The sequence below is a fragment of the Microcaecilia unicolor genome, chromosome 8 (genome assembly GCF_901765095.1).
Source record: "Microcaecilia unicolor chromosome 8, aMicUni1.1, whole genome shotgun sequence".
Classification (NCBI taxonomy): Eukaryota; Metazoa; Chordata; class Amphibia; order Gymnophiona; family Siphonopidae; genus Microcaecilia; species Microcaecilia unicolor.
Window position 1 is genome coordinate 52,655,548 of NC_044038.1, and position 15,414 is coordinate 52,670,961.

Genomic DNA, 15,414 nt, shown 5'->3' on the forward strand with positions numbered 1-15,414 from the left:
GGCAGATTTCTCCAAACGGCAACTATGGAATTAGATCTGAGAAGTCTACTCGGACTTCACACAGGACATTTGTTAACAAGGTGGGTGGATGCACTGCTGCCTCGATGCTTAGAACTCCTGTGGTAAGCCAACAGGGCAGAACATTTGCATACCATTTCCTTTGAGCATTGGTGAGCTAAGTAAATGCACACTGTTGAAGTGAAAGCAAGGAGGGGGGAACGTGCATGGCACATGCGCAGAAAAGTTCTGCGGTAAGCCCAGCTCCTGTGTGCATGAGCTAGGCAAATCCGAACATGAAGCACACACTGGTGTCTGTTTTCTGCACCTTTAAATATAAGCTTTTCAAATTTTTTTTTTTTTTACTTGAAAGGCTTATATTTAAACGCAGGAAACAGGCACCAATGTGTGCTTTCACTTTTGGGTTTGCTGAGACTCCTGCACATTTGTTTCTCACTAATGGCGCTTATAGGCTTGCACGGTCTTCCTCCTGCTTCAAAATTAAAGAAAAACCGGCAGATTTTAAAGAGAGAAACGTGAGCAATCCTCTCTTCAAACTCCTTAACACCTGCTCTGAGCTGGTATTATTTTTTTCAGCGGTAAGGGCAGCTTTGTTTTGTGTGCTGTTCTCCAAGCATTGGGAGGGAATAGGAAATTACCTCATCAACATCAAACGGATCTGCGCTAATCTTTGGCACATTCGTTATTTCCCGCGCTACAGCCTCTGAGCGTTCTGCGCTCACTAATGTGGGAGCTAGTCCAGCGCCTGTGGCTTCTACCACCTGCGTTTGCTTCTGAGCATTGGGGCCTGAGTTAGAATGTAATAATCAACAGCAGCTGAGGGTAAAAGGATTTCATGGAGAGAAGTGAAACCAGAAAACAGCCTCAGGAATCTGTTCAGAGCCAAGTTTCAAATGATTTTACAACTAGGGGGCTGAAAATGCCTCCCCTCCTGTATATAATAGATTATGGGAACTTAACAAAAAAAGGGATGAATCCATGGTTAGGGGAGGGTGAACCATGGCCACCCATGAAATCCCTGTGTATTATTTCAGCAATGGGACTTTGTTTCTGCTGCAAAAAAGGAGCTGAGCTCGTGAGCCCTAATGCACCCATGGGGTGGACAGAACCTGCAGACACATACAGGGTTTAAAAACTACCCTATTAATATCTGCATAGTTTACACTGTTAAGGAGCTGAAAGGAAAACTATGCTTTTTGAGCAATGAAGATAAAATCTGCAACAGGATAAACAATTCAGGGGGACAAGACTGAAGACAGATTTAAGACTGTGACAGCTAAGATTTAATGCAAAAAGTTCAATACTGCATTTCAGATGAAGAAATCTGGGGGCAATACAGGGTCGATGACCAACAAACAGGAGAAGGGTCTGTGCGTGATTACAGTTGACAGCATCACGGAGACTAAACGATATTTGAAATGTACTAATATAGAAACAAGAGAAAGAAAAATGATAAAACTAGAGGATATGAATTGAGGTTGCGGGATGGTAGACTTTGGAGTAATGTCAGGAAATTCATTTTCACAGAGAGGGTGTTCGATGCCTGGAATGCCATTCCGATGGAGGTGGTAAAGACAAAAACGTGACAAAATTCAAAATGGCATGGCCTGAACACAGAGAATCTCAAATTATAAAATGGATGGAATTAAAAAAAAACCCAAACTTAAATGGCTGCATGAGTGTGGATGTGTCGAGTGACACTTAGATGGTGACTACAGCTGTGATGAATTAGGGCCGGTGTCAGGCAGACTTGTTCAGTCCCGTATATGGCAATTCGGTTTAGGATGGGCTGGAAAGGGCTTTGACAGCAACTTCAGTGGCTGGAACATGAGGACAGTGCTGGGCAGACTTTTACAGTCTGTGTCCCGCAAATGATAAGACAGATAGGCTGGAGTGTGCTTCAACAGCAACTCGAGTAGGGATGAGGCAGAATTCTATGGTCTATGTTCCAGAAATGCGAAAGAAAGACCATGATCAAGTATGTTACATCATATTCATTGTTGATTTAATCATGAATTAATAGAGTGTAACAGTTGGGCAGACTAGATGGACTATTCAGGTCTTTATCTGCCGTCACTTACTATATTACTATGTGAGCAAACAGTAGGGAGAAGCAGTGGGATCTCAATACATGTCATCAGTACGATTTCACATGATGTACTCCCCCAAATTCTATAAATGAAACTGAAAATTAGGCGTGCAATTGGGTGCACAGTTATAGAATAGGGTTAGTTAAGCACATAAACTAATTAGCTTAAGTGACAATAACTATCAATAATTGGCCTTAACAAGCACTCACTGGCACAAATTAGCTGTTATGTGTGTAACTGATCTACGCCCTATTCTATAAACTATGCGCCTAATTTTTATAGTGCACAGTTCCAAGGGGCGGGGGTGGCCAGGAGAAGGGCATGGGTGAATCAGGGGAGTGGCTTTATAGATTACTATCATTTACACACCTACATGCCAGTAGCTTGGTGCAAGCATTTACACTAGCCTTTCACTGGCATTAAGTGCTGCACCTAAAGTTAGGCAAGAAAATGCGGACTTAAGCTAGCATTCTATAATGACTATTCTATGTGGAATTGCTGTTATATAATTCGTTCCTCCCCTGGATTCTATATAGCGTGCGTAGAGATCCACGCCAAAATCCAAGCAAATTCTGTAACAATGTGTATAACTTAATTGGCTTCACAAGCCAATCAGCATTGTTAACAGCACTTAACAAGCAATAATAAGCACTAACTGGCAATAATTAGAATTTATGCACTAACTTCCCTAAGCGTATTCTATAACGTACTGCGCCTAAATCTAGGCACTGCTTATAGAATACGTTTAGGCGGGAATGTTTTCCGCTTGGATTTTCCAGATGCCATATATAGAACCTGGCCCTTAGTGCCCTGTATCCCAGTGCCCAACTTTAGGCTCCATTTTTCAGCCTCTTTTGAAAGGAAGTAAACAGAGCAGAAGCAGTTCAAAAAAGGGCAGATTCAAAGCAGTGGCGTAGCCAAGGGTGGGCCCGGGTGGGCCTGAACCCACCCACTTTGGGCTCAGACCCACCCAGTAGCAGCACACCTATGATGTGGCTGGCAGGAATCCCCAAGCCTCACCAGTCAAGCTTGCAACAATTGTCTCTCCTGCATACCTTGTAAATAGCAGATCTTCACCTGCAGTGGCCCCACAGCCTTTCCTCTGATGTATTTCTGCCTATGCAAAAACAGGAAGTTGCATCAGAGGGAAGGATGTGGGGTCAACATGAGCAGTGTGTATTAGCTGCTGCTTGCCGCCGGTGAAAATCTGCTATTTAAAAGGTATGCAGAGGAGGAGGGATGTTTGAGAGATCATATGGCATGCAGGTGAGAGAGTAAGAGACCAAATCACTTGTGGGACAAGGCAGAGTTCTTCTGCCCACCCATATTGGGTCCAGGCCCACCCAAAATTGGATGTCTGGCTACTCCCCTGATTCAAAGGTGCATGAAATATAACATAAACTTATGAGGTGAGTCTTAAGGACCTAAAGAGATCTAATCTGGAAGACTGCAGACTGAGGGAGGATATTCCAAAGACTAAAACACGTCACAAGAAGCGAGCATTTGTTGATGGAAGAGAGAGAGGTTCCAGAATAAGGGTTATGAGGGTAGAGAAGTGTAGAGCCAGAAATAGAACAAAAAATACAAAAAACAGGTGGTGGAGGCAAAATGGAATTAGAATTCAAAACAGCACGAGACAAACAGAGAATATCTTTAATTTAACTTAACATGGTCATTAATAGGCCACTTAACCAACCAAGCTGAAGGCAGCTTTAGAAGCAGGGAAGTGAAATGAAACCAAAATTAAATTCAGGAAGTAGAGACAACGGGCAAACTGGATGGCCCTGGTGAACTCTATTTGGTGTGAATGTCTTTCTGTGGAGCAGCCCCCTCTCACTATGATTACAAATGTGGAAACATCTTCTTGAAATGAGGACGCGACTATGTAGCATAAACCGTAAAATCTCAAATATAACGTGCACTCGTGTATAATATGCATCTGGAGTTTTAAGTTTAACCCAAATGTAAAAATCTAATTACTTGTGTATAATACGCAGGGTGAGCTTGGAAGTGTATGTGAGCTATGAAACATTTAATTCTAAAACTTAAGCACCTTATGGAAATGCTATCGGAAAGAAAAATACATGGCAGTTTCCCTGGAAACTAAAATCCTTTTCAAGTTATTTTATTTATAGCGAGTTTGTGATGTGTTTGATATTACAGAATTTAAGGATAATATAAAATTGTATAGAAGAAATTAACAATTTCCAGAAAAATGACTTTCTGGTCTTTTTTTTCAAATAACATTTACTAATTTTATAAATATATTTTAAAATTGCTTACCATATTCTAAAATGTAAATTAACAAAATTTAAAAATATATAGGAAAATGAACAGCTACTATATTAACTTGCTCTTCCATAGCAGTCAATTGTTCCTTCATGGTCTTCCCATGTAATCACCCTTGCCTTACAACATCTCAAGTTTGTTCCTATATATAATGCACACCCAGAGTTTGAGCCAAATATTCTTGGAAAAAAGTGTGTGTCATAATTGAGATTTTACAATAGTACAATGAAATTTTCTACAGAACTAAGAGAAAGATTTTTTCTAAATATCATTTTGCCAAATTGTATTTTCAACAACTTTAATCTTCAGGTACCGATTATGGAACATGAAAGTGAAGAATCAACTATATAATGAGCTAGGAAAAAAAAAAGCAAAGTTCACAAATATAACACATAACACAGTCTCCTCCTATCAGCGTCTTCTCCACAAGCTACAAGACAAAAACAATGAAAGCAAAATTAAAGAAAAATAGAAAAAGATTTTGATGTATAGCAGGAGCTTGAAAAAAAAATTTTTTTGAAGAAAAATTAAAAAGGCCTGCGCCTTACCAAAGAAATCATCCCGTACTATGAGTGCAATCCCACAGCAGGAGGGAAGATAGACAGAGATATGGGAAACAGACAGAAGAAAGGAAGAGAAAAAGCAGCCATTAAATATCAATTAGGAAACAGCCATTTAAGCAGAGCATGTGCATTCACGTGCATGTAAACCTGTACACCCAAGTATCAACCCCTCTAAAAGTGATATCTGTATCTCAATGTGTGCAGAAAACTGTATGACTCCATGTGTGTGCAGGCCTGTGCACGCAGGTGTACAAAATAGGTTTGTGAGGGCAGACAAAAACATCTATATTCATAAGTTCACAGATGTACATTTGCATAAGGCTTGTGGTCATATGTATAAAAGAATATATAAGTGGCTCAGGGGCCCTTTTACTAAGCTACGTGGGCACCTACGCGTGCCTAACGAACATCAGTTTGGAGTTAGCGCCCAGCTACAACATGGCCCTTGCGGTAATTTCATTTTTGACGTGCGTGTACTATGTACGTCGGAAAATAATTTTTCTTTTCTGGCGCGTGGCAGAAACCGGGTGGTAATCATCATTCTACGTGCGTAGGCTAGATTACCGCATAGTTAACGCGTGAGACCTTACCGTTAAGTCAATGGCTGGTAGTAAGGTCTCAGACCCAAAATGGACGCACGTCAATTTTTATTTTGCAGAATGTCCATTTTCGGTAAAAATTTTAACAAGGCTTTTTTTTTACAGGCGCACTGAAAAATGGATCTGCGTGCGCCCAAAACACGCACCTACACTAGCGCAGCCCATTTTTTTCAGCACACTATAGTAAAAGGACCCCTCAGTGAAGTTAGAATAGCTATCTCCTTGTACATGCATGACTGTCTGCCTCTCTGTGCAGGCATGTGTGTGTATATACATGGATTGCAATGATGAGCTAATGCTATATCATATCCATTTCATTTTGACCTTGGGGGGAAAAAACCCTTGTCAGGTGAAAAATGATACCAGAAAATTGTGTACTCCAGTCCTGGTGGAAAAGTAATGGATCTAGAAATTGGATTGTTAATTAAATATACTGCAATGCACACGGACCTCTATTATCACCAACCCAAGTCTCTATACTGTAAAATTCATGAGTGTGGATCCATTCCAGTTTTTTCTGTAATGTTATTTTGCCATCTCTAAACAGGCAAAGGAAGCCGTTCCTATAAGTTGGTCACTAGAGGTATTTAGTGTTGAAAACAAATGATCATATACAATTTAGAACGTACACTTGCTCCATATTTAAAATCTGATGTTGCAAAATATAGAAAAAAAAAAACAAAAAACAATCTTCTCCCCATCTTATTAAAGCTTAAATTGTTCATGGAGCAGACAGGCCAATCAGTAATTACAAGCCAATGGGCAACTGTTCCGACAGGAACACCCAGGTTACTGAGGGTTGAATGGCTTCATCAAACCATTGTTTGCTTTCCCCAAACTATTTACATGAAATTATCACTGGACTACATCAACCAGTAAAATACATAGGGGTATGTTTACTAAGGTGCGTTAGCATTTCTAACGCACCTTTAAATTTAAGGCACATTAAACGCTAACGCGCTATACATTTCTATGGGCACATTAGAGTTTAACGCGCGTAAACCATTTACGCGCGTTAAAAACGCTAACGCGCCCATAGCACACCTTAGTAAACACAGGCGATTGACTCAGTCATGAAGGAAAAACAGTCTGCATTTTATCTTCTGTTTGCTTTCAAGTTCTTCCAGACAGATAATTGACTTTTGACCTCCTTCAGAATTGCCACATTTTGCTCAAGATGCCTGACTCTCTGCTTGGAAGATCTCTCAGTTCTGGGAAATGTTGCTTAAATATTCATTTGCATTAGGTTTACTGTGCTAGGGAAAAGGCTCACCTGGAGATATTTAGGGACCCAGGATGTACTCAGCCCCTGACAGTGCATGAGAGTAGCGCAGCAAGCCATAAACAAGCCATAAAAGCTAACCATGATACAGCAAAGCAGAAATGTCCTATGGAGTTTCTGACTCTCCTTTCAGTGCAGCAAATAATATGAGGGAAAATGTAAGGAAACATCTGCAAAGCCAACCGTGATTGGACAACGGCAGGGGAGTATCATATGTGTATACCACATCGTTAAGCTCAATCTCAACAAGGACATAGAAAAGTGAAAGGAAAAGCGAAGTAGGAGAGATACACACCTGAAAACTCCCCTGTAGAGAATGTCCAGCGAAGCACAAAGAGGCAAGGCAGGAAAAGAAAGGGTCAATCAGTGACTGCAACCAACTAAACAAAAGTTTACCAAAATAGAAATAAAACAAACTCAACAATGATTCAGCCATTGTAATGACAAAAGAATATGAAATCCTAACAGGGCAGGACCTGCAATGAAAGAGCAGAAGTGTGATTCCATGGACTGTACGAATCCAAAGCAGAGTGAGTGACTGGCTCCCACACTCCTTGCAGCAGATTCACACGTGAGGCAGCACTGTCTATTCGATACGCAAACCTTGCTTTCTTACAAAAGGAGATTTTTGTGAGATATCCTTTGCATTAATGGGAGAAACAGATTCAGTAGGATAACTGGAAGAAAGCCAGCAGATCCTGCCTGATTTAACAGGTTAACTTCAGAAGTTTATCTGCTTAAAATGCCACTTTTAAAACATTCTCCACAATTAGCTAAATTTACCCACCTAAACTCAGAAGGAGGACAGTTTTAGCAGGCAAGGAAGAAGCAGTTCACAGGGAGGTCTTGGGGGTTTAGCTGAGTGGCACTTATTTTCATCACTAACTGGCTTAGTTTAGTTGTGCCACCCCAGCCATACAAACGGCTACCCAAAATATAACCAGCCAAATATTGCCCAAGTAGATTTTTGGTGCAGGTTTCTCAACTGGATTACTGTAATCTGGTTTCTTAGGGATGCACTAAAGGTCAATTAAAACAGCTCAAAACACTACCGTACGTTAGTTTGCCACTTCTACAGTTAAAAGATCAAATTATGTTTGTTTATTAGTTTTCTTTCCCTTCGTCCAGAAGTAAGAAACAATTAAGATTGCTGGAATTGACTTTAGCATTTCAAGCTGCAAGGTTTTGGAAGGAACTTCTTAAAATATTCTCGTCTTCTAATTCTTATCTTATATTCTGGAAGAAAGTCAAGACCTTGTTAGTTCAGAAATTTAATTAAGGAATTAATGTCTGATTCGAACTGATATTTCCCATAAATCTGTTACCTGTTACATTGTAAACCACTTAGAACTGAAAGGTGTAAGAGGAATGTAAGTCAGGTTATTTTATGTTAAGCTAGAGTAATTAACATACAGTATCATATTAACGCACACTAACATGGTAGTACCTTAGTATTAGCACACTTTAGTATTATGGTAGCATGTTAGTATTAGTACACACTAATACGGTAGCGCAGTCTTTTTACAAAACAGTGGGTTTTAAGCCTGTAGAACTCTATTATTTCTTGAAGTGTATTTCTCTAGTTTGGTCAGCAGGTGGTGCATGTTTATGTTTAAAGCTATTACAGAGAACTAACTTTTCCTTCTTTAGTTAACACAGATAAGAGGTAACCTGCAGTGACATGGTCAGCTATTTTTAAAACTTGTTGTTCTACGCTCTAATCGGCCCAAGAGCTCAAAATTCAGCTAGGATGTACTGGCTTTTTCTCCAATCTCAGCTTGGAAGGAGAGAGAGAAAGATTTCTTTACTGAGACCCTGTAAGCAGTTATATTCTGTAATCTGTGACCAACTACATTTGCTGTACTTCCCAGGTACTATTTAGATAGTAAACAAATGCTTAGATAGTTTTATAATTGATCCATATTCAGTTACCTGTTATTATGTGCTGTTTATGTTCCATCTATTTTATGGTTCACTGCTAATATTTTTATGACAATAAACCTTTTTTTAGTTTATTGCCTCTGCTTGTCTGGACTGACTAAGAATCCTGGTGGCTTGTGTGTTGGGTCTGTGAGTGCTTCCTAGAAACTGTGGGACCACTGTAAGTGTGGCCCCAGTAACCTAGAAATCACTGGGGATAATTTGAGAACGGGAGACTCGCCCAGAGGCGCTTGGGCCCAATCGGTGGGAGAAGGGTGCTAGTATAGAACACAAGCGGCAGATGCAAGCGGAGCTGTGCTGGGGATAGACCCTCTAAGTGGCCGCGGGGTAGACCCAGGCGGGTGGCTAGGCGTTTTGTGACAAGTTTCTTTTCTTGTTAACTGTGGTATGTGCAGGATAAAGTATCCAATGTAGTGCAGTGTTATACTAGAGCACTTTACTATTAAGGTAGCACGTTAGTTTTAGTGCACACTAACACGGAAGCACCTTAGTATTAGAAAGGGCTTCTTTTCATGCCATTACTGGCACCTTTTTTATTCCTTGCCAATTCACCCCCCCCCCCCCCCCCATCTCCCACCTGTCTCCCACAGCCACTGCTGCTTTTCCCAATGAGCAGTAACAGCGGGCAAAGTAAGGAGTAGCAGGCGTGGGGCTGCAGTACTAAGACACGCACTATCAGCTGTACCGAGCCCTTGCCCCAGAACAGGAAGTTGATGTAAGAGGGGCAGGGGATTAGCAGAGCCGACAGTGCGCGTCTGATGACTGCGGCCCTGCACTTTGTATTCCTTGATTTGCCCGCCGCTGCTGCTCGTTGGGAGAAGCAGCAGCGGCTGCAGGATTGATGCTGGTCGGGAAGAGATGCTGGATGGGGAGAGAGGGGGCAAGAGAAGAAATGCTGAATGGGGAAAGAGGGGGCAAGGGGAGAGATGCCGGATGGGAGAGAGGGGGTGAGATACTGGATGGGAAAAGAGGGGGCAAGGGGAGAAATGCTGGATGGGAAAAGAGGGGGCAAGAGTAGGGATGCTGGATGGAAGTGGGGAGGAGAGAGGGCAAATGTGGGGGGAAGTGGGGAGAAGGGAGAGGGGGGAATGCTGGTTGGGAGTGGGGAGGAGAGAGAGGGGGCAAATGCTGGATGGAAGTGGGGAGGAGAGAGAAAGGGCAAATACTAGATGGAAATGGGCAGTCTTAGTATTAGCACACTTTAGTATTATGGTAGCACGTTAGTATTAGCGCACACTAACACAGTAGCGCAGTTTCTTTTTTGTTAACTGCAATGAACTTTGAGGCATGTGCAGGATAAAGTATCCAATGAAATGTAATGTTATACTAGAGCACTCTACTTTTATGGTAGCACACTAGTATTAACACATACTAACATGGTAGCACCTTTGTATTAGCTCACACTAACATGGTAACACTTTAGCATTAGCACATTTTATTATGGCAGCATGTTAGAATTAGCGCACACTAAAATGGCAGTACCTTAGTATTATCGCAGTCTAGTATTATGGTAGCACGTTAGTATTAGCACACATTAACATAGTAGCGCAGTCTCTTTTCTTTTGTTAACCACAATTAACTTTACAAAAGTATATGCAGGATAAAATATCCAATGTAATGTACTGCTATACTAGAGCACTTTACATTATGGTACCACGTTAGTATTAGAGCAGACTAACATGGAAATACCTTAGTATTAGCACACTTTAGTATTTCGTAGCACTTTAGTATTAGCACACACTAACACAGTAGAACAGTTTCTTTTCTTTTGTTATCTGCAATGAACTTTACGAGGTATGTGAGGGATGAAATATCCAATGTAATATAATGTTATACTAGAGCATGTTAGTATTATGGTAGCACATTAGTATTAACACACACTAACATAGTAGCACCTTAGTATTAGAACACTTTAGTATCACGGTAGCATGCCAGTATTAGCACACACTAACATGGTAGCACAGTTTCTTTTCTTTTGTTAACCGCAATTAACTTTACAAAAATATATGCAGGATAAAATATCCAATGTAATGTAATGCTATACTAGAGCACTTTACATTATGGTAGCACGTTAGTATTAGCGTACAAGAGCATGGAACTACCTTAGCATTAGCACACCATAATATTATCATAGCACTTTGGTATTAGCGCACACTAACACAGTAGAACAGTTTTTTTTCTTCTGTTAACTGCAATTAACTTTCCGAGGTATTTGCAGGATGAAATATCCTATGTAATGTAATGTTATACTACAGCACGTTAGTATTATGGTAGCATGTTAGTATTAGTAAACAGTAACACAGTAGAACAGTTTCTTTCAATTTGTTAACTGGAATGAACGTTACCAAGTATGTGCAGGATAAAGTATCCAATGTAATGTAATGTTATATTAGAGCACTTTAGGAGTGGAGGAGTGGCCTAGTGGTTAGGGTGGTGGACTTTGGCCCTGGGGAACTGAGTTTGAGTCCCACTTCAGGCACAGGCAGCTCCCTGTGACTCTGAGCAAGTCACTTAACCCTCCATTGCTGCATTGAGCCTGCCATGAGTGGGAAAGCGTGGGGTACAAATGTAACAAAAATAAAATATTAAGGTAGCATGTTAGTATTAGCACACACTAACATGGTACCACCTTAGTATTAGCAAACTTTAGTATTATGGTAGCACATGTTAGTATTAGTGCACACTGACACAGTAGCACATGTTAATATTACCACACTAATATGGTAGTGCATTCTAGTATTAGAAATTTTTATTATTATGGTAGCACATTAGTATTAGTGCAAACTTACATGATAGTGTACGTTAGTATTGGAACACAGTAACAGAGTGCATGTTAGTATTCTGCTCACACTAACATGGCAGCATGTTAGTATTAGTGCACTTTAGTATTATGTTTCCACATGTTAGTATTAGTGTACACTAATGCAGTAGATCATGTTAGTATTAGTATACAAAAACACGGTAACATATGTTAATATTAGCACACACTAATGAGGTAGTGAATGTTAGTATTAGTGCACACTAACATGACAGCGCAAATTGGTATTACAGCACTTTAGTATTATGGTAGCACATGTTAGTAATAGTGACCACACTAACACAGTAGCACATGTTAAAATTAGTACATTTTAGTATTATGGTAGCACATTAGTATTATGTTTCCACATGTTAGTATTAGTGCACACTATTTTTTTTATTTTATTTTTTGTTACATTTGTACCCCGCACTTTCCCACTCATGGCAGGCTCAATGCGGTAGGTAATGGAGGGTTAAGTGACTTGCCCAGAGTCACAAGGAGCTGCCTGTACCGGGAATCGAACTCAGTTCCTCAGTTCCCCAGGACCAAAGTCCACCACCCTAACCACTAGGCCACTCCTCCACACTGTAGCACATGTTAGTATTAGTGCACTTTAGTATTATGTTTACACATGTTAGTATTAGTGCACACTAACACTGTAGAACATGTTAGTATTAGTGCACTTTAGTATTATGGTTCCACCTGTTAGTATTAGTGCACACTAATGCAGTAAATCATGGTAGTATTAGCATACAAAAACACGGTAACATATGTTAATATTAGCAGACACTAATGAGGTAGTGAATGTTAGTATTAGTGCACACTAACTTGACAACGCATGTTGGTATTACAGCACTTTAGTATTATGGTAGCACATGTTAGTGCATACTAACAAGGTAGTGCATTTTAGTATTAGCGTAGACCAATGCAGTAGCTCATTTTAGTAACTCTAGCAGTTAGGGAGATTTTCAGCTGAAAATCTAGATTAGGCTTGTTGAAGTTCGGCCTTGAGGACCACGGACAAATCAGATTTTCAGGATATCCTTAATTAATTTGCATATGAGAGATTTGCATGCCCACTACCTCCATTGTATGTAAATCTCTTTCATACATATTCATTAGTTTAGCCTGAAAATTTGGCCTGTTTGTAGCCTTCAAGGACTGAACTTGGACAAGCCTGGTCTAGAGAGAGATTTGTCTGAAAACTCAGCTAAAATACCCAGCTGAAATTTACTGGACCTCATGTCTTTTCTTTTTAAGACAAGTAAAAAAGAAAAAAGGTTTCAGGAGGCATAGAGAACAGAACCTATAAAAGATACATCAAAACCAAATTTTATGTACCTTAGGCTATATATCACCTTTTAAAACATACATCAAAGCGGTTTATATTCAGGTATGCAAAGTATTTTCCTGTCCCTGTTCCTGTCCCTGACGGGTCACTTAACCCTCCATTGCCTCAGGTATCAACTTAGATACCTGAGGGAATGGAGGGTTAAGTGACTTGCCAAAATTCACAAGGAACAATAGTAGGATTTGAACCAGACATCCCTGGGTGTCAAACCAGATGCCCTAACCACTAGGCTGCTTTGTCTGTATGGGAATATGCTGGGCACGCCCCCTATAGGCAGTGTAGGGGCTTTGCTATTACTGCCATTATCATGCAGTAACCAGAACACTTTAAAACAGCTTGTTAAAAGGGAGCCTAATTGTTTTGGGATGTTTCTCTGTCCAATGGTTAAAAATTGGTCAAAAAGTGAACATCCTATGTGTCATAAGAACATTACAATAGCCATACTGGGTCAGACCAATGGTCCATCTAGCCCAGTATCCTGTTTCCAACAGTGGCCAAAACAAGTACCTGGCAGAAACCCAAATAGTAGCAATAGTGTTAATAAATTATGACAAAATATATTAGGTGAAATGGGGTGAACTCTCATTTAAACTATAAGCTTTCAGAACAGCTATGCTACTCATTCAAGCAAGGCATAATGTTAAGTATACCCCAATGACCCAACATAAAAATACCTGGTCACCTGTGACACAATGTAACCAAAAACCGTAACGGACATTACATGACTCTTCTTCCCCCTTTCCTTCTCTAAGTTCCCCCCAACTATACCTACCATACATGTACCTCATTCTACCACAATATCACTTTGTATTCATTCATACCATGTATTTGTTCAGACCTTAATCGGCTAATGCCGTTAACGGTTATATGTAAGCCACATTGAGCCTGCAAAAGGTGGGAAAATGTGGGATACAAATGTAACAAATAAATAAATAAATAAAAAATCATCAAGTCCTCTACCCAAAGTGGATGGAACCACACAGCAACACTCCTTTTATAATTTGTGAAGATACAGACATACAGATAAGTGTTTCTTTCATTCAAAGGATTTCTTTTGTATATACATTGGATTGAGATATTATCATTTTCTTGGACACTAACACTTTGGGTAGAGGACTCAATTATTATATTTAACATTTAGCCTTGCTTGAATGAGCAGTATGGCTGTACTGAAGGCTTATACTTTAAATAAGAGTCCACCCTAATATATTTTTTCAGTATTTATTGACACATAGAATGTTTGCTTTTTTACCTTGTGGGTTTACTTCGTTAGGGGAATATTCTTTATTTTAGTGTACAACGGTTAAAGCAGACATGGAGTTGGACGGCTCGTTGAACGACAATGCAGTATGCTGTCATACAGGGGATCAGGACCGGATTCTTCAGCTTGGTTTTTTTTCTTTACACCTTGAGCTCGTTGGAGCTAGTGATGCTGTATTCATAACCCCAAAGTCTTTGCCCAGGTTCCACCAACGCTCTGAAAATTCAGTTACAGAATTTATTCACATAACACTCAGAGGTCCTTTTACTAAGGTGCACTGAAAAATGGCTTGTGGTAGTGTAGGCGCGGGTTTTGGGCGCGTGTCGATCCATTTTTCAGCGCCTGTAAAAAAGTCCTTTTTAAAATTTTTGCTGAAAATGGATGTGCGGCAAAATGAAAATTGCCGCGCGTCCCTTTTGGGTCTGGGACCTTACCGCCAGCCATTGACCTAGCAGTAAAGACTCACACGGTATCGGGGCAGTAATGACCTACGTGCGTCAAATGCCACTTGGTATGTGTCTGATATGTGCGCCCGAAAATAAAAATAATTTTCAGATTCACGTATTGGACACGCGCCAAAAATGAAATTACCACAAGAGCCACGCGGTAGCTGGGCGGTAACTCCATTTTGGCACACATTGGGCGCGTGTAGACACTTACGCAGCTTAGTAAAAGGGTCCCTCAGACTGCAAACAGCAATACATGTCAAAAATCATTGGAAGCACTCTCTGCACCTTTTCAGTTTACTTGCTGGATCATATTTCATTCCTCATGGCCATTTTCATGTGGGCTCAGTTCCAAACCCATCAGCCTATATTGCATCAGGGTCAGCGCTAGAAGTTCCTTAAGACATTAGCTGGGCAGAGCCCCTGCGGCACAATGCGGCAGTTAACCAAGAACAGGGCTTGTCAGAGATAAGCAAAGGAAAACCCATGCTACCTAGCCAGCAATACTGATGTAGCTCTTATACGTTCTACTACAAAGGAATTATCATAGAATACAGATATCACCTACCTAAGAGATCTGCTCCTTCATCCACGTCTCCGATCACCTCTGACCCTGCTGTGGCCAGTTCCTGATACAACGAGTCTGTGTTGATGCCGAAAGCTTTGTTCACAATCCCCTGGGTTGGACTGTCGTTCCATGAGTAAAGAAACAGAGAAAAAGTCTCATTATTTCTTTTAATTTCAAGTCATGTCTATTAATTTCTTCCCTTTCTGGAA

At 40.5% G+C, this 15,414-nt stretch overlaps 1 protein-coding gene across 1 annotated transcript in view; it reads right to left on the reverse strand.

The window, feature by feature from the left end:
- Positions 1-15,414, reverse strand: part of MAPK8IP3 (mitogen-activated protein kinase 8 interacting protein 3) — a 229,698-nt gene that overhangs the window by 102,461 nt on the left and 111,823 nt on the right. Inside the window, exon 9 of the mRNA XM_030211285.1 lies at positions 15,206-15,324. Within this exon, the coding sequence (XP_030067145.1) occupies positions 15,206-15,324 (119 nt within the window). The remainder of the gene's footprint in view (positions 1-15,205; positions 15,325-15,414) is intronic.